We start from the raw sequence: 22,825 nt of genomic DNA, 5'->3' as shown, positions 1-22,825 counted from the left end.
GGGGAGCTCAGGCCTTAGGGCAGGGTGGAATTGTAGGGGGCCCACCGGTGGCTTGAGGCCCACAGTGGACCTAAAGTACCTGCTCAGTAGGGAGGTGCAGGCTCTGGTATCACTGGAGCGGGGAGAGCATGGAAGCCCCAGCCTCTACGAGTCACACCTTGCAAATCAAGCATGAGACAGGGACAGTCACCATGTCACCCACCCTGCAGTCATCTCCTGTCCTTCCACAGACCCAAAGATCCCTGAGGCCAGTTGTTTCCAGGGACTTGCTGCCCCTCACTCTTTGCCCCCTCTGTCTTCAGGGGGAGCTGACCATGACCAGCGACATGGAGACCCTACAGAGCGCCCTGTACCTAGACACAGTGCCAGAGCCCTGGGCCAGGCGGGCCTACCCTTCCACGGCAGGCCTGGCAGCCTGGTTTTTGGACCTGCTCAACCGAGTCAAGGAGCTGGAGGCCTGGACAGGCAACTTTGCGATGCCCTCCACCGTGTGGTTGACGGGCTTCTTCAACCCTCAGTCCTTCCTGACCGCCATCATGCAGTCCACGGCCCGCAAGAACGGGTGGCCCCTGGACCAGGTGGCCCTGCAGTGTGACGTGACAAAGAGGAACAGAGAGGAGCTCAGGAGCCCCCCTCGGGAAGGGGCCTACGTCCACGGCCTCTTCATGGAAGGCGCACGCTGGGACGCGCAGGTGAGTCCTGGGATGAGCCGCAGGGCGCCCTCGTGGGCTGACTGCGTCTGCGTTTCCGCCCCCCCCCCCCCCATGAAGGGTGATTGCTAAGGGATGCCCTGGAGTCTTCCGACCTCGAGACCCTTCCTCAGGGCTGTCAGATCCTCTCTGCAGCCCTAGGTGGTGCAGAGAGCAGAGTTAAGTGAATAGTTAGAAGCAGCAGCTCTGGAGCCAGACTGGCTGGATCTGAAGCCCAGCACTGCCATTTACTAACCCTGTGAAAACCTCAGTTTGCTCAACTGTTAAATGGGGAAAGACAGTTCCTGCGAGGATGAAATGAGTTAATAGGCAAGCCGCTGAGAACAGTGCCTAGAGCGCAGGGGGTGCTCAGAAAGTGCTGGGGTCCGCTCTCCCCGCGCTGTGAGCCCTGGGCCATCACCTCCCCGCCCTGGCCCGCCTCCCTTGCTCAGGAGCTCCTGGAAGCCAGGAGTCCTTTCTGCTTTTGACGTTGCTACCTGTCAGCAAAGGGAAGCCAGCAGATACCATTTACAGTGACACTTTGAATGGATTCCTGAGTGAAGGCAATAAACACTTGAGTCAGCATGAGATCAGAAAAGATGTTTTGTCAACAATAGGGAACTAGCAAACAAGCACACATGGCTGCAATAAGTGACATGAACGAGGATGGGTAACTCTGGAGCAAGTGCACATTCGTAACACACGTGATCTGGAAGGACTGCTCAGTCAAATATCCCATTAGGCAGGTAACACTGAACTATTCCTAGCGGTCAATGCAAAGGAACGGGGGGAGCTTTTAGAAGATCTAGAAGATCCTACAAGGCCACATCATTATGCATAGAGACCTGTACAGGTTGGTGTCCCCTCAAAATACAGAACCCCAGATGTGACCTTATTTGACAAGGGGTCTTTACAAATGTAAGTAATTAAGATGAGGTCATACTGGAGTAGAACAGGCCCTAAATCCAGTGCTTGGTGTCCTTATAACAAGGCCATGTTGGAGACAGAAGAGAATGGAGATGGAGGCAGAGACTGGAATGATGCCTCTACCAGCCCAGGACGCCAAGGGCTGCCGCGGCCTCCAGACACTGGGAGAGAGGCACAGGGCGCTTCTGCCTCGGAGCCTCCAGAAGGAACCAGCCCCACCTACCTTTTAAGACTTCTGGCCTCCAGGGCTGTGAATAAAATTGTCTGTTGTTTTAAGCCACTGAGTTTGTGGTGCTTTGGTTATGACGGTCCTCGGGAACCAATGAAGAGCCAACAGAAAGGCCAGGAAAGTGGGACAGCATTCATGCAGCCTGAACCCGAGAAGGAAGCCTCCTTCCCTCTCCCCTGCTGGGCATTTGCACAAGATTCTGTCAGTGGTGATCACACATGGACTGTTAGGTGCAGGGCAGCCTAGGACGAGCCAGAGCTGGGACACCAAAAACACCAAAACGAGAGAAACGCAAAAAGGGAAGCAGGGAAGGAGCTCGGCAGGAGGAGCACTGGCACCATGGGGGGAGGGTACTGATTCCAACCACCTCCCATTTTTTTCCCCATCATGTTGTTTCTAAATAATAATTTAAAACTTCCCCCAAATGAACACCTGCCCACCAAGGGTTCTTATTCTCAAAGGTTCTATTCTAGAAAGATTTTGGCAAAAATGGAAGGCCATAGGTGTCCAAAATTCCTCTCTTCCTTAAAACAAGAACACTGGCAAAAGCACAAGTGATCAGAATCAACCTTTCCAGAACTCTCGAAATTAACTGAAGGCCCTCAGCCGTTCAAGCAGTGTTTGGTGAAGGAAAATGGCTGATCTCAGTAAGACGAGCAAGTCTGGTGGCCTTTTAACTCTGTTCCCATCCTCTCCTCCTCGACTCTGTGGCTGCCTTGAAAATCAACAGGCCACAGGCACAACAAAAGCAGCAGCCGGGCAGCCGCGGAAGGGGACAGCTTGGCGTGGGGCCGGCCGGGCCGCGGGTCTGACCCCAGCTGTCCTCATGTCCTTGTCCCCAGGCCGGGATCATCGCAGAGGGAAAGCTGAAGGAGCTGGCGCCCCCCATGCCCGTGATGCTCCTCAGGGCCGTCCCCGCAGACAAGCAGGACAGCCGCGGTGTGTATCCCTGCCCCGTGTACAAGACCCCTCAGCGGGGACCCACCTACGTGTGGACTTTCCACCTCAAGACAAAGGAGAAGCCATCTAAGTGGGTTCTGGCGGGCGTGGCCTTGCTTCTCCAGATTTAGCTTCCTGCAGAGCCACCGAGGAAGCAGCGGGGCTGGAGCTGGGCTCCACGAGTCGGGGAGGGCTGAGCACAGACACAGAGAAGGGTCAGAAATCAAGCACACTCATAGCTCTGAAGAATTTGGGGGTGGACCTCGGAGAGAAGTACCTATCATGAGGCTGAGCTCGAGGAGCGTGGACCTAGGAATCGGAGAATTTCACGACACTGAAACTCTCCTAATAAAGTGGTTTGTTCCTCCACCGTGTCTGGTCCAGGCTTTGTGTTGCAGAGTCAAAATCGGTCATGAGGCGCCCGAGGGAGATGAGCCACAGACGTGGGAGCCCTGCCCTGGCGTCACTGCAGGCCCTCCGCCCAGCGCTCTGGTTCCGGCTGGTCCGGGGCCCAGCAGCACCGCATCACCCATGAGTCAGTCTGCATTCTAACAGGCTCCCCAGGTGGTCTGTAGGCACGCTGTGGTTTGAGAAACGTTACTCTGGATCGGGGGGTCACCAAACTTCTCTGTGAAGAGTCAGACGGTAAGCATTGTGGGCTTTGCAGGGAGTATTGTTTCTGTTGTGCCTGCTCAGCTCTGCTGCTGTGGCCCCCAAGGGCCACAGACAAAACATAAACAAACGGGTGTGGTCACGTTGCAGTAAGATTTCACTTACTACAACAGGCGGTGGGCCATATTTGCTGATCACTGCGCCAGAGGATAAGGGGAAGTTCACATGCAACATTTGACCTTCATTAATTCACACATCCACTCAACAAACGCTCATCTAACGTCTACTGGTGACTGAGGACAAGACTGCGAACAAGGTAGGCTGTTTCCTTGTATTTCTATCAGCCTTCAGATCATTTAAGAGGGGCCCACGGAGAAACCTTCCACCTAAAGCCTTTTAACCTAAAAGCTTCTCGATTTTCCTCTGTGGAACAGATTTTCACTGGATGCCCAAAGAATTCTACAGGTTCAATGAGTTTTAAAGGGCTCTGGGGGGGGGGGGCTGTCTGTTAAGTCATCTGGGAGGGCTCAGCATTCCTTTTAGGATCGTTATTCCCACGTATCCTTGGACTATTTCTGGGTTGGTTACTGTGTAGAACAGTGGTTCTTAATCTTGAGCAGGCATCAGAAACCCCTCGAGGACTTGTTAAAACAAAGATGGCTGGACCCTACCCTTCAGGATACATGAGTCAGTAAGTCTTAAGAAACTGCCGATGCTGTGGGTCCAGGTTTAAAACAGAAAATCCCACCATCCTAAAAACCTCTGCTACAAGAATACAGAATCTAATGCCAATTTCACCATGATTTTCCTGCTGTCTACCCTGTGGGTCCTGCACCCCAGGAAGAAGGGCCTTATTCCTCATCTGGATGCCTATAAGGGAGTTAACAAATTCCTCTGGAATCCAGGAATTCCAGCTTGAGTTCTGTCTCTCCTCTCATCAAGCAGCAATGCCCTTCCCATTGACAGCCAACAACTTGCAGTTTCTTGCCTACAGTTCCTGCGTTTCCAGGGAGATGGCTCTGCCTCCTTGTTGGCATCATCCTTCCTGGTCCTCACGGAAAACAGTGAGGAGTGGGCAGAGGAGGACCAAGATGGAGGGAGGGTGGAAGTCTCACTGTACGAGAGCAGGGCACTCTGGGTCACGGAACTTTTGAAGACAAGGACAAGTGGACAGGTTAGATAGATGTGTTAATAAACCTCCAGACACACTACAAATTGGATCAATACTACTGACTTCTTCCTTGCACGCACAGACCAAATGAGATAAGGAAGATAACTTTACAACACCGGACACTTTGGCAAAAATGATGGTGTAAGTGGGACACCAGGAGAAAGGGGGGCAACTGGAGGCCCCAGAGCAAGCGGGGGGCGGGCATGGGCAGAGGACCCAGGAGCGCCCGGCCCTGGCACCGGGTCGGCGCTTCCCCCACACAGCTCAGCCGACGGGTAAGCGTGCAGGTTCCGACGGGCTCAACGGCCACTTCGGGGCGCCTGCGAGAACACACACCTGGGGTTAGTCAGGCACAAATGAGGCAGGGGGTGGCTACCAAGGTTACCGGAAACAAGGGACACCTGACGCTAGCTTGGCACCCGTACAGCGATCACGCGCGAGCTCCCCGGCCTCTGTGCCCCTCCCTGTGACAGGAGACCTGCTCTAGAGCCCCGGTTCCACAGGGCTGATCGAGGTCCTTCCCAGGAGCGGCAGACTCCTCCCAGAGAGCGCTCCTAACTAAAACGGGACCCCCCAAGGGCCCAAGGGAAGAGAGGCGCTGAAAAATGAAGACTTTTCTTTCTCCTGATGGAGAAGCAAGACAGTAAACCTGCGTGAAGTCCAGTGCAGAGGCCGAGGTGCCTCCGAGTCTAAAACAGAGTTCCAGTCTCTCCTGTCCAGTCCACGAGAAAGCGAGAGAACAGGGGTGTCTTCTGAGAGAGGCAGTTTCTCCAGATGGAGTCAAGCATTTCTAAGTGGACCAGGAGACAGAAATGGGCCGAGAGAGCCTGGCTACGGAAAGGGCTTCTTTCCCAAGTGGGATCTTTGATGTTTGTCCAGGCTGGAGCTCCAGCTGAAACTCTTCCCGCAGCGGGAACATTTATAGGGTTTCTCGCCTGTGTGAACCCTCTGATGTCTATTAAAGTTGGACCTTTGAATAAAACTCTTCTCGCAGATGAGACATTTATAGGGCTTCTCTCCCGTGTGGATCTTCTCATGGTGGCGCAGCCCCGAGAAGTCACTGAAGCCCTTCCCACAGTAGTCACATTTACAGGGCTTCTCTCCCGTGTGGACTCGCTGGTGCTTCACAAAGTTGGAACTCCGCAGAAAGGCTTTTTTGCAGGTGGGGCACTGAAAGTACGTCTCTCCGGTGTGGGTCCTCTGGTGAAAAACAAGCTGCGAATTCCTGTAGAAGGTCTTCCCACACTCCCGGCAGGTGGGGAGTCTCTGGGCCATGGGGGCTCTCGGCTGCACACGCGGGGAGGCCTCCCTCCTCTGCTCAGGCCAGGGCACAGACGGCTCTCCGGGGTGAGGACGCGGCAGGCGTGGACCCAGCTGCTTCCCAGGATTCCTGTCTTGAGGGGAGAGCTGGCCCCTGGTTCCCTCGCCCTGAAGGTTCTCCTGGGCCTCGGGGAGATTCTCACCTTCTCCAAAGCATTTCGACTCATCCTCACTGAAGAGGCCGCTCAGGGCAGCCTGGAAGGGTGGCTCTCCCGAGGCTTGAAGCGCCTGGTCCTTGTGGTTCTCCGAGTTTACGTTCTCTTTGTCATTCTCCTGCCTGTCCCCTGAAAGGAGGAGGAAGATGTGGAACAGCTCAGTCAGGGCTGTGCCCTATTTTCTAGCTCGTATGTCAAAGAAAGGGTCATCATAAAACACTGTTTCCCAAGAAGGCATCAGTGAGCAAAGAAGGAAAACACCATCCAGGCTGAGCCCCGGGCACCCAGCTCGTGGCGTCCAGGCTGTGACTCAGCTCTGGAGCCAAGGGCAGCGAGCACCGGCAGTTAGCGCCCGCGGAGGCCCCGCGGTGCGCGGCAAGCGCTGCTGAAGGCCCAGGGGACGCGCGGGATGTGAGAGGGCTGCGCTAAAAAAGTGCTGGTTTTCATCTGTTCACACAGAAAAGAGAAGTATGACCACCAAAAACGATCTGAAAAGTATGCGAAAGAAAACCAGATCGACCTCAGTCATACCGACAGCTCCGAATACGCGTTTCCTTCCAGTCTTTCCTTTGTACGTGTGTCTGTCTATGCGATTCATCAATGTCACATGGATTCTCCCTCCCACAATTCCTGAAATGCACTAATGTGTCACTTTACTGTGGCTGTGAAGCACGGCGAGGCCGCAGGGCCGAAGTGAAGCCCTCAGTCTGCACTTAAACTGGCGTTCACTTGTGCCTCATTAACTCACGTAACAGTTAGATGTTGTTTTTCTCCTCATAACTTAGGTTGTTTGCTTATTACTACTTAATGATGCATGTAGTAAAGATTTTCATTTTAGTGGCAGAATTTATCTTCAGCTTTTATAAAATACATTATTCCTGTAGCTCTAAAGAAGCTGTTTGCCTTTCTCCTATATTAGTGTCTTTCACATTATCAGCTGCAGCCCCAGGAATCTGCTAGAGAACCATTCCCCGAGCCTTAGAACATGTTCTTCTCAAATGGCAAAGGTACTTCCTCTTGTCTTAAAGAAGCTTTTATAAATATCATTTTAAAGAGCTGAATAATGGCCCATCGTGGAGATGTCGCCATGAACACAATAATATTTGTAAATGCATAATTTATTTAAGAGTTCTCCTACTGTGGGAATCTAAGTTGTTTATTTTGCTGTTGTAGATAATGATGTGATAAGCATTTTTCTTCACAAATTCTTCCCACGTTTTTGATCAGTACCTTAAAGGAGGTTCCTCAGAGTAGAATTACTGTGCCAGCAGGCAGGAACGGTGTTACTAAGGCTGTTGACACCTGCTGGCAAATTGATTTCCGGAATGACTGCGCCACCCTCTGGCGTGGGAGGCTGAGCAGAGGGCGGGCGCGTGGCTGGGACTTAGTACTCGGTGGCGCAGGTATCTGCCACTGAGACTGGTGAATGACGGTGTTCCATGGGTATAAATTTTAATTCTTCAGTTATTAATCAAGTATTTTTTCACCTTTATGAGTTATTTTTCTTACTCCAAGACTGCTGTCCGTTTTATTTTACTGGGAAAGTCACTTTTCTCTTACCAACTTGCATTAACTCCTTCTCTATTAAGAAAAATAATCACTTATCTGTCGTGTTCATAAAAAGAATTTTTCACCGTTTAGTTACTACTTTAATTTTGTTTGGGGTTGTTTTTATGTATAGAAGCTGTGGTTCCTTTCTTTTTTTTTTTTTAACATTTTTTATTGATTTATAATCATTTTACAATGTCGTGTCAAATTCCAGCGTAGAGCACAATTTTTCAGTTATACATGAACATATATATATTCATTGCCACATTTTTTTCTCTGAGCTACCACAAGATCCTGTGTGTATTTCCCTGTGCTGCACAGTATAGTCTTGTTTATTCTACAGTTTTGAAATCCCGTCTGCCCTTTTCTTTTTAAACACACTGTTCAAGGGCCAACTGTGTATACTTGTTCAGTCCTTCGGGATTTTGATTAGAAGTACGGGTGTAAGGCTTTTGGAGGCTCACTGCCCTGCTGACCTGCTCTGACTATGAGCTATTCTTCCATATGGTCAAACAAAACAGCATGTCCACTCTCTCCTGGGACTGCCGCCCCTGGTCTGAGCCCCGATCCGGCAGAGGGCTACCGTGTGCGCCTTCCAGACCAGACCGGTCCCTCCCCATCTTGTTACTACGCCCCGTCCCTGCACACCTGGACTCCTGCACCCGCCTCCCCCAGGGTCGCTCCCAAGCGTCCCACGCCTGCCACTTCCTCGGCCTGTCCCTCAGATCCTCTCTCAGGAACCTAGAGCAGCATTTCTTTGCCTTATCAAGGCGGGCTGGCTTCATACACTCTCCACAGTCTGGCTCAAGGTAAGATCTGATGGGACCATGGTCAGCAGCAGGGAATGAAGGAAAAGAAAAAGAAAAAAAGGGGAAAAATAAGACTGAGTGGTCACAGGGAGAGTCAGTGAGCTGGACACACAAATAACCCCCTGCTGCGCGGGAATCCCTTACCTTCCTCTCACTCCTGCTGTGAGCCTAACACTGCTCCAAAAAATAAACCCCATTAAAACAAAAAGCTTATGGCAACAACCTCTAAAGCAGCATTTTCAAACTTTTTTTGTCTGCTACACATGGTAAGAAATAATTTTATACTGGAATGCAGTGCAGACGCACAGATACAGAATAAAAATTTCCTGAAATGCTACCCACCTTGACAGCTGATAGTTGATATTTGCATTCTGAAATTTTCTGTTCAATATTATCATTTTGCTTTTTAAAATGCTGGTTGAAACCCTGTAAAATATTTTCACAACCTGCTAATTGGTCATGAAATGCAGTTTGAAAAATACCGCTCCAGAGGCACCCTTGTGAAATAGTATTATGATAAATATATTGCTTAAAATTGATGCTTGCTCTGTGTATATGAGCAAAGAAAAATAATTAATCCCCTCAGACCCCACTGGGGAGAAAGAGTGGCTTGTCGCACAGCTCCCACCCTCGGTCTTCTCCTCCTCCGTGGCGCTGGGGTCCTCTGTAGACGTGAAAGTGCGTGTGTGTGTGTCTGGGTGTGCAAGGAGGCAGGGGTGACGGCTGATTTCACATGGCTGCGATGTTTTTGGAAGAGTGCAGAAGGCAAAGGGCGCCTGCTATTTTACAACAGAACAACTTTCCTAGCTCTTAGCACCAGTCTTCAAATACGCGATTTGTATGAAGTATCTGTTGTTGCTGCTGTGTAAGGAAAGTTAGGTGCATGGAGATGAGCTAAAAAGTGCTTTCCTGTCGGTCTTGTTTATTCTGTTGAGGGTGGGCTGGTTCCCGTTCACCATAACCAGAGAAAGGAAAGTCTAGTTACCATGAACCTTCTTGTCAGGAGGGACAACAGCCCTGTTAGACCATCTTTTTTTATAATGGGACTCGAGCCGTATCTGTATGGGTCTCAGTCGTACTAATCTTAATTCCCGCTGAGAAGGAGGGCCGTCACAGCAGGCAGGAGTGAAGGCAGCAGATCCGATGTGGGGGCTTTCTTCCATGACTGAGTACACGTGTCAACAGCCTGACAGCCAGCGACAAGGAGACCCAACCTCGGTACTCAGACTGGACTGGCCAGACCATGGCTCGTTATAACCGATGTCACAGAAACCAAGTCCCAGTATCTCCCCTGCCACCTGCAGTCCAACGACGGGAGGTCAGGAGCGGCTCTGGACCCACAGGGGGTCACTCACCTGTGCAGGTGGGTCTTGGGATCTTCTCGCCGACACGCAGGTGCGGTCCTGCCAGCTCTTCCCCGTAGGCGGTTGGAGGAGTCAGGTCAGGCTCAGAACTGGAAATGCCTGGGAGAGAGAGAGAGAGAATACGTGCGCCTGGATGAATGGGAGGACTGGGGACCACACTGGGTTTTTCAAAGGAGTGCCCTGAGCATCGGGGAGATATGAACGCTCTGGAGACCACGCAGGCAGCTCATCTCACAGGGGTGTGTGGCGCTTCTAAGATGCCGGTGCCCACAAGGTGACCAGGAGATGAAGTGAAGGCCACAGAACGGAGACTCTGGGCAGCTGGAGTCAGACCACCCGGCAGGCTGGTGCCAGGGTCGTGAACTGGGACCTCGCCAACGGTCAGCAGGGACTGGGTTAGCAGAAAAGAGTGTGCACTCGGTCAGATCACCCATGGTAACTGAGTTCACTGAAATTCAGCACTTATGAGCAGGGGACCGGATCTGATGCTCACTTTAATCATCTTAAAAAAATTGGAAGACCATTACCGAGCCCACAGGTTAAAGGAGTTACTGTGTGTAAGGAGCCATAGCACCTTCGGGCGCACAGAATACTTACAGCACAAGGGAGTTCTCACTGTAACTCTGCTGTCTCCAACTCGCCCCTACTCCCAACCCTGCCGCTAGTGATGTCCTTCACCCAGGGGACGTCAAGGAGGGCGGCTGTCTCTGAGAGCACGCAGAAGGCGTTCCACCGTCTTCCCACCCCTTCCATCGGGCTGGCCCACACCCTCACCTGAGACCATTTTCCCGTAGGTCTCCAGCATGAGATCCCAGTATTGCTCCTTCTGAGTGGAATCCAGGTGTCTCCACTGCTCCTAGAAAAAGATACAATGTCGTGAGTCTAGTGAAGGTTTTGGAACCCCCCTCCCTTGCCTGTAGGAGGCTGAGAAGAAAGGAATGGGCCTTGGACCCTGGTCACCAGACGACCTGAGAAACCAGGGGAAGTGGCTCAAGGGGAGAAGCCAAGGAGAAAGCTGCAGTCCCGACCTCAGCATTTCTTGCCGCGGTCAGAAAACATTTAGGTTTTAAGCTCCAATTGTTTTTTTTTTTTTTTCAGTTGTGTTTTGAGAGTAGAGAACAGAGAGAAGGCAGGAGCCCGCTCTCCACTGTCCATCCTTCTGTCTAACTTCCAGTGCTTAGAGGAGAGGTCTCTGAGCAGTAGGAGCCTGACATCCCTGTATGTCATTAAAATCTGGAAACTCAAGAGGGAAAGGAAAGAAATTAAGAAAGGGATTTGTTGGAAAAGCAAGTGCAAATCAGCACAAAGAAGGGAAGAGTCCAGAATGAAGCCAGAACGAGGACCAGCGGACTCAGGGCAGAGAGGCTGCGGCCGCACGTGCTCAGAGCCTCCCGACAGCTCTGAGTTTTCGGTCTAACAGCAGATCGGTTTTCCTCCCAGTGGGCAGGAACGTGATGGCGTCTCCACAGCAGGGTGTCCCTCAGTTACGCCCAAAACGTGCCCTTCCTACGCCATGGAAGTGAGGCTGGAGACAAAACTGGGAAGGCCGTCTGACTTGGGTCAACTTTGGTGAATTCAAATCTCAGCCTCCCTCACCACCAGGGCACCGACTGCCAGAACCTGGGTGTGTACAGCAGACTGACCACCAGCACTGTCCCCGGAGTCAGACACACCGGGATTCAAGTCCCCGCTCTGCCACTGTCCAGCCACGTGATCCTGAGCAAGTTACTTAACCTTCCCGGGCCTCCGCCCTCACCTGATGATACTACTGAACTCAAGAACCTGTCAGGAGGTTCAACAGAAATAACGCAATTCATCTGTCTTCACAGCACCCTGTACTTTTCACTCGTAGCATTCCTCACAGTTCACTCAGTATTTCTGTATGTGTACACACACACACACACACACATACACAGGGATGTAATGAAGAGCTGCCTCCACTGGCACCTGAGCACCAGGAGGAAAGGACTCTCCACTGCTCTTCCTCAGTCCCCAGGGCCCTGCCCAGGACAGAGCAGGCACTCATACATGTCGTCGGGCTGACATAAAGCCCTTAGCTAATACGTCACCAGTAGGTGGCACATGGCCTCGCTGTGACTCTGGCTGTAACTGCCGTGGGTGCCACGTGCAGTCTGTGGGATCTCAGTCTCCCATCCCGCCCCACGGGCTCACGGAGAGAGTTAAGGGACCCTGCAGGAACCCCAAAGCTGACAGCCATCCATTACGTCACGAACGGGCAGCCAGGCCACAGGGAGCAGGAATGGGGGGAGGAAGGGACGAGACATCGTCCTGTCACCACCAGGGCACCACGGGAGCCAGGCCCATCCTATACGGATCTGCACATGGTACATCAAAGGGCAGGGTGGGGTGGGGGCCTGAATGAGAAGGGAGACACCAAGGTCTTCAATTACCAGATACTAAGCTAAAAAAAAAAAAAGAAGAAGAAGAAGAAAAGGAGGAGTTAAATTTTTCAGGGTGAAAAAAGTGAAAAGGTGGAAAGTGACTTTTATATGTTTACTTACTAATTATAACCACATTGTTAATACAGATTTTAATTTTGAAATATATTTTTAAAGTAGGAATTTTTAGCAGCTTATTTTGTTAGTCTTCAGTGAATGAAGCTACCTCAACAACCTCCTGGAAACAACCAGCTTGAGCAGACATTTCTGACCCCAGGCAGCCTCAGCCCTCCGGGTCAGATCGCCCAGCCCTCGCTTCAGCGCCAGCAGAGAAAGACTGGGTGAGCCAAGCGCCATGATGCCTGCCCAGTGGCCTGGCGGCTGGATGCAGGGCCAAGGCCACGAGCGCCAAAATACCAGCCACCTAGTACGGCCCAAGGCAGGAACGAGCAGAGCCACCACAGCCCCCTGGGGACACGATCAGCCCTTTCAACCACCACAAACAATGAGTCTCTGGACAGCGTGCTGCCAGCTAGAAGCCACGCACACTCACTCCTGGAGCTGCCAAGAAGCCGGGGTGTGTGACTGAAACCCTTTACCTAAAAGGCAGGACACCAGCTACAGCCAGCATCCCTTTCTCTCGTGTTTCTCACAGGAGGAAAAAAATCTAAATTCCTATTCTGGAAGGACAACTAGGAGGCTGGATGGGGAAATCATCTCAATTTTATGTGGAAACAGCACCATCTTGTGGGCGTTGGGGACACTGCCACCACTGGGTTCCTTTCCCAAGGTCTGAAAACACAGGAAGGGGAGCAGGAGTCTGGGGAGAGTCTCCGGCTCCGTCGCGGGAGCACGAGCGCCCTGGGCCCTCACGCCCTGCGCCGTCCGCCGGCTGCCTGACTTAGGACATGATGCTGTGTATTCAAAAATCCCCTTCACTCACACAAGGCTCCATCAAACACCAAGGTCCTTCTGATGCAAATAGTGGTTGGTAGGTTTGGGGAGGGATATGGGCACTGAGTGCGGATGGTTTTTGTTTGTTTGGGTTGAGTGACTATTAATCAGTTATCGGCAATATACAGGGAACTGATTTATATATTACATACATGTATACATACGTGCATGTGTGTGTGTGTGTGAGAGGGAGACAGAGAGAGAGACAGAGAGCACGTGCGCGCATCTGGACTCTTCTGACGTGAAGCTTCCCAGAGCAGGTCCCAGTCGACGGCGTTACAGGACGCACAGGTAATGTCTAACCCTGCTGGCTAAACTACGTTGAGAAATCATACATACCTGTCACAGGGATACCCTGTATTTACTACAGAAGTAACAATAACCCTCCATGTCGGCTTGAAATATTTGACAGAATACCTAAGTCTTTTCCACCAGGTAACCTCCTGCCTAACCGCTTGGTTTCTGAGGACCTCGAAAGCAGGAAGGAGGACCCCCTTGAGTCACTGAAGAGGCCTCTCCCTCCCCTCCCCTCCCCACCCTGTGCCCCGGGCGGGGGGGAAACTGCGAAGCTGCCCTCTGGCCCCTAAATGTCTGAGGCTGGAAAGCTGAAGCTGGGCCTGGCTTCACACCGCATGCAGCACACCTACACCAGCCCCCTGCCCTCACCTTCACCCTAAAGTACCTGATGAGGAAGGTACCAAGCAGAGTTCCCCGGACGTTTGGAACAATGTTTAAGGTGTCCAGGTGCCTGAAAACCTGCTTTGTCAAATGCAACTCGTCAGAGCTGTTCACTTCATAATCAAGATAAACCTGTTCCTGAGACTTCTGTTTGCAGCCAAGATGGATTAACAGGGACTGGATTTAACTTCCTGCTAAAGCAACTGAAAACGGGGACAAAATATACGAAACGAAGGTTTGCAGACATCACGTCAGGCAGAGCAGGCAGAGATCCCTGTGAGCCCTACGGCTGCCCAGACTTACTGCCTGGACAGGGCACCCAGAGCAGCACGGAGGGGCAGCCCCCCTGCGCTGAGCTGAGCTGAGCAGGACCCAGGGTCTGGGGAGGCCACGGGGCTAGAGTCAGCAGGCAAAAGACCGAAGTCAGGGAGCTACACCGAGAGCGAGTTTCGGGATGTGTGGAGGGTCCTCCTCAAGTCAAGGAAAGATCTCCCCCGGAGAAGCAGAAGGTATGGTCCCCAGGGCTCACACGGTACTGGAAATACTTCACATTTCCAGTAGCCAGAGTGGAAAACATTGTACATCAAGAAGTATCAGGTAGAGGATTTCCTCAGTACAGGGGAAAAGTTAGCCCTAGACTAAAGGCTTCTCTGGTGCCACAGAACAGTGTCCAAGTGACTTAACTGCACCCCAGAGCAGAGCTCAAGGACACTCACAGGAACGGGGAAACAAGCAGTCCACAGCAAAGTGCAGTTCACAGTTCCCGACACGAGTCAGGGTGACCAGGCACGCGAAGAAACGGGAGAGTACCTCTCACAATGAGATCAACCATCCTCGGAAACTGACTCAGAAGCGACACAGGTGATAAATTAGTACACAAGGACGTGAATGCAGATGCTGTAAACCTATTTCACATGTCAAGGAGCTGGAGGAGAGACTGAACTTGTTAAGTACAGACATGAGAGATATGATAAAGCCCAAATCCAAACGTCTAGAGATAAAAAATACACCTGAGGTGGAAAATACCCTAGACGGGGCTCACAGCAGATAAAACACTTTAGAAGAAAAGATGAGTGAACTTGAAGACATGAAAAAAGAGACTGTACAAAATAAAACAGACTAAGAAAAGAGACTGTATAAAATAAAACAGACTAAAACAGAGCATCAGGAAGCTGTGGGACAACCTGAGGGGCCCTGACACGTACAGACACATGAGGACGCCCACGCCCCACGCGTGTGTGGTCCTCACAGCTGCCAAGGAAGCAGAGAAGGCGGGGAGGCAGGAAAAGCAGTTGAAGACATTAGGGCCAAAACTTTTCCAAATTTGATGAAAACTGTAATCCGACAGATCCAAGAAGTTCAGTAGACCCCAAGAACAAGAAACATGAAGAAAATGACTCCAAGGCTCATCACAGTCAAAATGTTCCGTCAGTGACAAAGCACTAAAAGCAAGCAAGAAAAATACAGCATTTGCAAAAGAGCAAAGACGGGGTACAGACAGCATGATTCTGGTTTGAGTCGAATTCTAGGAAATACAAACTTCTGTAAGGTGACAGAAAGCAGGCGCAGAGCTGCCCCAGGACTGGGGGGAGTCGCGGGACAGCCGGGGGGCAACAGAACGGCAAAAGGAAGCCTTTGCGGGTGGCGGACACGCTCATCGTCGTGGCTGTGGTCACGGCTTCACGTGTGTGTACGTATCATGTCCCCAAACTGGCCAAACTGCACCCTCAACCACGCGCAGTTGACCGTCTGCCAGCCCCACCCCCAGAAGTCAGTTGGGGGAAGAGGACCTGCCTCACGTCAGATGTTAACTCCGACCTGAGAGGCCTAGACTGGGAGGTGAACTAGCAGTCTTTCCTTAGCACAACCCAGAGATAATAAAAGAGACAAGACTGCTTCATCCAGAAACTTCTTCGAGGGCCCAGATTCTATTATTCAAGGTGACAATTAGGAAACATTCTGCCTAATCGAATCTCAGGGTTCACTCCACACGTATCCCTGATCCTTCCTGTCTCCTCCACCTCGGAGAACGCTTCCCCCTTCAACCCCCCAACCGCTGACACCGGCAAAGCGCGGTTCTGGCCTGAGAGAAGTGGGGAACCAGCTCACCTGAGGTGCTGTTTGGAGGAGGGAGGCTCCGAAGTCCTGGTCTCCCAGGAGCCTTTCCTTGGGGGGGGCCAGAGGCGGGGATGCAGGCGCTGCTGAGGGGAGGAACAGGAAGCCTGAAGAACCTAGATGTCCCCCAGCCACTCCCCAGAGGGCACAGACACAGCCCTGCCCACATGAGAACCACGACTTCAACACGTGTGTTTACCTAACGAGCTGCAGCTCCCTCCAACCTCCCAAACAGCCTCACCCACATTTCCTCCCACCTCCTTTCTCAGAACCAAAATCCAAAAGGTCTGGCCCTTTCATAATGTGGTGGTATTTGCAGACTTTGAATCTCTCAATCAGAGTGATTCCTGAAGGTCTACCCTGTTTCTGAACTTTCCAGAGATACCCCCACCTGCGTGGACTATCACCTCAGTTCCCGCTCAGGCCTCCCAGCCACCATCCCCCAGCTTCTCCAAGGCAGCACCGCACACGCCCCCACGGATAACCGGCCCGCACCTAGTTCCTGCTCCGCATCGCTCTCCTCTTTCACAATGCAGCTCAGCGGCTCCCTGGGCCCGGAGGGTGCGTTCTGAAGGCCCAGCTCCTGAGGCACCTCGAGGTGGGGGTCCACTGCCCGCACCGGGCAGCCGGCAGACTCCACCTTCTCTGCTAGGCTCTCCTGTCCCAGGACCTGGATGCGGATCTGGAGACCACACCGTACGAATTACTCACTGAAAGGTCCAGAGTGAGCACTTCTGAAAGACCCACAGCCCAACTTCCGGAACCTGTCACAAGGCAGTGCTCAGGGACGGGGAGCAGGGAAAGGAAAGCCACGTGTTTACTTCTGGCCCAGCAGGAACCAGTGAGGGACACATCCAGAGCCAAGGCCTGAACCGGGCCTGGGAGACCTTCGAGAGACCAGCAACTAACGCTGTCTACTGGACGGTCTCCACCAATTAAAGCGCAGACGTCTTTGGAACAACTTCTCAAACATTCTAGTCTAAAAATGGAATGGGCTAGGAGACTTGATTTTCAATCCCTAATGGCTAAAAAGTGTTGAGGGTCACAGAGAGTCTCAGAATTAGGTGACGTGTGGGGACACACTGAGGTGGTACAATAAGGAATTCATATTTGGTCTTTGTCCTGCATTCCTGGCCCAGAGCGCCTCAGACCCTTGCAATTTCCTGAAGCCCAGGAGCGACGGGGCGATCTCTGTTATTCATAATAAGCCCGTTTCAGCCAGACCTGAGTTTATGCTGATGACGTGGCTCTTGGTGGCCCTGGACAGTCTCAGGATGGAGGCTGGTCACCAGAGGAACTAATCAGGTGATCAAAAGGCTGGACCTTTCAGCCACAGCCCTTGACCTCTGGGGAAGAGAGAGGGGCTGGAGATTTTCAGTCACTAATGGCCAATGATTAATCAATCATGCCTAAGTAATGAAGCCTCCATAATAACTCCTAAATTGTGGGGTTTGGGGAGCTTCAGAGCTGGTGAATCACAGAAGTGCCAGGAGGACGGGGTGCCCAGAAGAGGACCTGGGAGCCAGCTAGAGTCAGTGTCATAACTGAACCGAATCGTCGGACACCAGCTTGGGATCAGAGAATTGGAGAGTTGGTGGTTGATGTGGAAAACCCCACATACTTGGTGCCAGACAAAGGCAGCACCCCTGCTAAGACCCCAGAGGAGCCCTGTGCTCCGCTCGCAGATCATCGCGCGCTCTACTTACCCACTGCCACAGCCTCTGGGGGTCTCCCCTCAGGCTCTCCACAAGGGTCACCGCCTCCTCCCCACTGCCGGGATGCTGCTTCCGCACCCACGTCTGGATCTCGGCGGGCAGGATGGTCAGGAACTGCTCCAACATCAGGATCTCCAGGATCTGCTCCTTGGTGTGAACCTCCGGCTGCAGCCACTGGAAACAGAGCTTCCGCAGCTGCCTCAGGGTTTCCTGGGGCCCAGACATCACCTGGTAAGGAAACTGCCTGAACAGCTGGCGTGCAGTCTCAGGGCTGGAGGCCTCCCCTTGAGGGGTGGCGTCTGTTCCAGAGAACAGGGCGTCCTCGGCCTTTGCGGGTGGTGGCAGCAGGAGTCGGGCCTGCCCCAGCTCGACGGGCATCGTCTGGCTTGGCAAGTCCTTTCAGGTGTCGTGCTTCTGGGATAGAGTCGTCCGTGGGAGAACCAGGTCTTCACAGAGCCTCTCACGGGGACACAAGAGGGAGTAAGCGTGACTGCTGGCCAGAGGAGACGGACACTTTCAGACAACACTCACGGGCCCCACTTGGGATGCCTGGGAGCCAACCGTGGGTCTTCTGAAATCAGTGGACACACTATTCTGTTTTGACAGATGGGAAACTTGAAGCCACAAAGCAAATTGCTAACACCACGTCTAAACTGTCACCATCACCCGTGAGTCCTTGGCCAAGGACTGGACCGCAAACGCATCTCAGCAGGATGAAACGTCCAAGGTTTAACAGAGAGCAGCTGCTACCAGGTTAAGAGCAAAAGAGGGATACAAAAGGCCAATCAGGGACGAGGGACATCTGCGGTTTTGACCACTGACAGTAGAGAGACTTTATGAACATTCAAGGCATCCTGAGATACCAGAAAGGCCACATGTTAGGAGTAAAGACCACACTCTAGAGTAAGACCTACTCTAAACCTGCCCTAAATAAACCTAAAGCCAGGCTTCAACAAGATCCACAGAGGAGACCCAGTCTACTGGGCTATTCTGAGCCAGTTAGAATTGGGGAAACACCCTGGGCTTTCCAAAGATCTGCCCTAAAACTGAGCCAACACAAGTCAGAGGTAATCAGGCAGTAACTGAACTGCCTGCTAGAACAAAAATCAACACTCTTCAGAGGAAGACAACAGAATTCTTAGCATCTACAACGTGCCATCCACAATATCCAGGATATAATCCAAAAATATGAGACATACAAAGAAACAGGAAAATGTGACTCAAAATCAAGGAACAAAGCAGTCAAGAGAAACCCCAGATGGCCTGAGAACCTAAAAATAATATAGCTTTAATGACAAGAGATAGTGACTTTCCATAGAGAAACAGAAATTATAAAAAGAACCAAATGCAAATTCTAGAGAAAGAACAATCAACCCAATTCCACATCCAACAAAAAAACCTTTCAAAGAAATAATGACATTTTTCAGAAAATAAGCTAAGAGAAATTTTCACCAGTGACTTTTGTACTACAAAAATTGCTGAAGGACATTCTTCCAGTTGAAGGGAAACTCAGATCGACAGAAAGGAATGAAGATCTCCAAAAAAGGTAAACATAGAGTGAATAAATATAATATTATGTTTTTATTTATTCTAACTTCCTTACAAGGCAACTGACTGTGAAAGCAAAAATAGCAATAGTGTGAGCAGAACATAAGTAGAAGTAAAAGGTAAAAAAATAGCACACAGGAGGGAGTAAATGGAATTAATCTGTTGTTAGGTCATTACATTTATGAACCGCTAATTGAGAAAAAGAAAATGGGAAGTGAGAAGCAGTGTCAGGTGAAGTGACAAGTAGGAAATGTAAAGGTGCTAAGTGAGGGGCAGGAAATGAGAAATATGAATTGTGAATTATAATGTGGTATAATATTAAAGTATACTCTGATAAGTTAAACTTTGATAATTTAAGGATGCATACTGCTAGCTATAAAAATATTATACAGAGAGGTACAGCAAAAAGCCAAAAAAGGGAATACTAAAAAACAGTCTGTAATATGATAAGAAAGGATCAAGAGAAGAATGAAAACAAGAAAGATCAATATGGGAAAAAAGACAATATGGTAGACTAGTATTCAACCATATCAATAAATACATTAAATGTAAGTGGACTAAACACTTGAACTATACGTTAGAGATTGTCAGATTTAAAAAAGACCCAACCATATGCCGTCTACAAGAGACATTTTATATACAAAGACACAGATAGTCTGGAAATAAAATGGTAGGAAAAAGACATTCCATGCAAATAGCAAACACGTGAAAGCTGGTATGGCTTTTTTAGTATCTCATCAAGAGACTTCAAGACAGGGAGAAAAAGAGGGACATTTCATTATAATAAATGGGTCAAATCATCTAGAACACAAAATAACACTAAATGTGTAAGGCCCTAATAGCAGATCTGAAGGGACAAATCTTCGATCACAGTTGTAGATTTTAACACCTTTCTCTCAGTAACTGATAGAAAAAATAGACACACACACACACAAAAAATCAGTAAGGATATAGAAAATCTGAATGACACTATCAACCAATTTGATCTAATTGACGTTTAGACCCACCAATTGCTGAATACACATTCAAGTACATATGACACATTCACCAAAACAAGCCATATGCATAATTAAGTTCCTAACCAGTGGAATCTTAAAGTATAGATTCTCTGACCACAGTGAAATTACATTGGAAATCAATCAACAGTACGATACCTAGAAAAATCCCAATATATGGAAATTGTTAAGTAACAATATTAAATAACCTACGCTCAAACAGACAAACAAATAAAAACCACAGAGGAAATTAAAATATATTTACGTATTGAGTGATAATGAAAACACAGCAAAACTTGTAGGCAACTGCTAAAGCACTGCTTAGAGAGAAATGTATTGCTTTAAATAAATGTTAAAAATTTTAATAAAGATACATGTATCCTTCACTATCTAGATCTATTTGGCTCCTAAGTTTCAAATAACAGGTAGCAAGATTTCAGATAGCAAAAGACTTCCTCAGATTTACTTGTTTCCTGAATTAAGGCAGGAAGCAGTTCAGATAACCCTTAGGGAAAGTACTTTTAGGGAAAACTATAGATCTTATAAAATATTTAAATCCGATTCCAGCAATTAAACTCTCACATAATTATAGGAAAAATGCCTCAATTATTCATAATTAAATTACTTTATAGATGGTTTGTAGGTTGATATCTCAATGACTTCATAAGAATCTGCTGCAGTTATCAAAAAAATTTAGTTATCCCAAAGGTATAGTTGTTATTAAAGCTGTAACAAATTAGAATGAATTTTAAAATAACATCTAGGTAAGGATACTTACTATACACTCGTATATAAGTAACCATTTGCAGAGCACCTACTACTGAAAAGACTGTCTCCTTAATCAAACCTTAGTGAAGCTCCTGCGTCATCTTTTTGACTAGGACTGGCCCTTGGACTCTGTCCTTGGCCCTTCCAGTCCCGTTTAGCAAGAAACTTGCCGAGTCCAGTTCAGGGAAAATCCCCTACCTTTAATATCTGATCAAAGTCAACATCCCTTGGTATGTGACTACCCTTGGTATTTGATCAAATTCCTTATCACCCTGGCCTGCCTTCAACAAAACTCCTGTCAAGTTGGCTTACCCAGAATCCCCCCTCAACCCAGATGTTTCCTCTTAGTAGTTTCCCATCCACTGACACCCGCCCCTACCTTGGCTATAAATCCCCACTTGTCCTTGTTGTATTCAATCTCTTTCCAATACCTCAAAACCCTATAGTAGTCCCTTTGAATAATGTCTGCCTCCCCGTTTTAAACGAGTGTCTAAACTTTTTAACACTGACTGCATCGGCTCCATATTGGGCCCAGTTCAAGTCATTTCTAACCCTCACAATTACCCTGTATTACAATTTACAGGTGGGAAACCTCTGAAGCTCTTGGTGGCAGCCAAATTCAAACCCAGGAAGCTCTCCACGTCTTTACTTTGGGGAAGAGAGCTGCAAGCGTTTGACAATTTGTGGGGACGGATTTGGGGGCTGTCACAAACGCCTGGAGGGGAGGAGGAGCTACAGGCATTTAGCACCGCAGAGGCCAGGGAGGGGACGAAGCCCTGCCAGGCGCCGCGCGGTGCTGCCCACGCTCTTCTCCACCCTCCGCCCACGCGGCCGAGAGCACCCTGGGAGAGACGGACCCGGGCATCAGCCCATCCGGGTTCCCTCTGGCCCAGGCTCATTTCCAGCCTGTGCGGGAAGGCAGGAGGGAGGGGCCCTTTTCGGGCCCAGTCCAGAGACGTGGCCAAGGAGTCCGGCGGGACCCAGAGGCTCAGGGACGCAGAGCTGGGTCCAGGGTACCGAGTCTCCACGACCCTAAAGTCCACTCACAGCCCTGCCGCCCCTCCCCCGCACTCGCCGCGTCCCGCACGCGCTCCCAGGCCCTCGGGCGTGCGTCCGCCGGCCCGACCGCCGCTCCCCGAGGCCCGGCCGAGTCTGGCGTGGACGCGGGCGGCGCCACGGCCGACCCCGGGCGGCCGCGGCCAGGCCTGTCCAGCCCGCGCGCGCTCACCTCGGCCCGCGGCGCCGGCTCCGGGCGCACTTCCGGGAGACGCGCGGCTACGCGCGCCTCTGGCGGCCGGCGGGGCGGGGTTCGGGGCGGGGCGGGGGCGGGGCTGAGGCGCAGGCTCCGGTTGGCCACCAGAGCCGCGTCGCCCCGCTCCTCGCGTCTCCGCGGGGCCGAGGCCGTTTTGCGTCTCCTGCAGCGTCCGGTTCCGCAGTTGGCTGCAGCTTCGTGCGTGTGTTCGTTGATGTCTCACCAGACAGACGTTTAATGAGCCCCTGGTTTGGGCCAGGCATAGGCCAAGCACTGCGAGGGCTGCAGAGGTCATTCCCTTGTCTTTCCCAGACCCTTCTGCCGGGTCTCACACCCAAAGCTGAAGCCCTCGGCCCTTACCCCGGTTCTTACCCGGGGTCTCTCTCATCCTGGCGCTTCTTACCTCACTTGGCCTGCCAGGGGCATTTGACCCGACCTTGCTCTGTCTCTCTTCTCCAGCTCTTACCTATTCTGCATTTCCTGGGCGCCCTCCTTCCGCTTCTCCCCTTTCGGTGTTGGTGTTCAGTGGGGCGCCATCCTCTCTTCCCACCTTGTCCCTTGTCTGTCTCCCTCCACCCTCTCTCCCCGCCTCCTTACTCACTCCTTCAACACGGACTTCTTCCTTGCCTCCTTCCTCT

General features: G+C 50.9%; 2 protein-coding genes across 4 annotated transcripts in view; one reads left to right on the top strand and one right to left on the bottom strand.

Moving 5' to 3' along the window:
• The window catches only part of DNAH9 (dynein axonemal heavy chain 9), a 276,427-nt gene extending 273,421 nt beyond the window's left edge, over positions 1–3,006 (top strand). For both annotated transcript variants that reach the window (XM_074342145.1, XM_074342146.1), the window contains 2 exons: positions 303–692; positions 2,688–3,006. In XM_074342145.1, the coding sequence (XP_074198246.1) occupies positions 303–692; positions 2,688–2,915 (618 nt within the window). In that variant the 3' untranslated portion in view covers positions 2,916–3,006. The remainder of the gene's footprint in view (positions 1–302; positions 693–2,687) is intronic.
• Positions 3,007–4,567: 1,561 nt separating this feature from the next.
• Positions 4,568–22,217, bottom strand: ZNF18 (zinc finger protein 18). Of its 2 annotated transcripts, XM_074342147.1 has the most exons (7): positions 22,164–22,217; positions 17,616–18,117; positions 16,405–16,591; positions 15,904–15,995; positions 10,538–10,619; positions 9,755–9,862; positions 4,568–6,171 (listed from the first exon to the last, which is right to left on the bottom strand). In XM_074342147.1, exons 2-7 carry the CDS (start codon positions 18,000–18,002, stop codon positions 5,399–5,401), a joined length of 1,629 nt encoding a protein of 542 aa, XP_074198248.1. In that variant the 5' UTR covers positions 18,003–18,117; positions 22,164–22,217; the 3' UTR covers positions 4,568–5,398. The 2 variants fall into 2 exon arrangements, with proteins under 2 accessions (XP_074198248.1, XP_010964294.1); XM_010965992.3 differs by lacking the exon at positions 22,164–22,217 and having other exon boundaries at positions 15,904–15,992; positions 17,616–22,147.
• Between the last annotated feature and the right edge of the window lie 608 nt (positions 22,218–22,825).

The sequence above is a fragment of the Camelus bactrianus genome, chromosome 16 (assembly GCF_048773025.1).
Source record: "Camelus bactrianus isolate YW-2024 breed Bactrian camel chromosome 16, ASM4877302v1, whole genome shotgun sequence".
Lineage (NCBI taxonomy): Eukaryota > Metazoa > Chordata > Mammalia > Artiodactyla > Camelidae > Camelus > Camelus bactrianus.
This window is presented reverse-complemented; position numbering and strand designations above follow the sequence as displayed.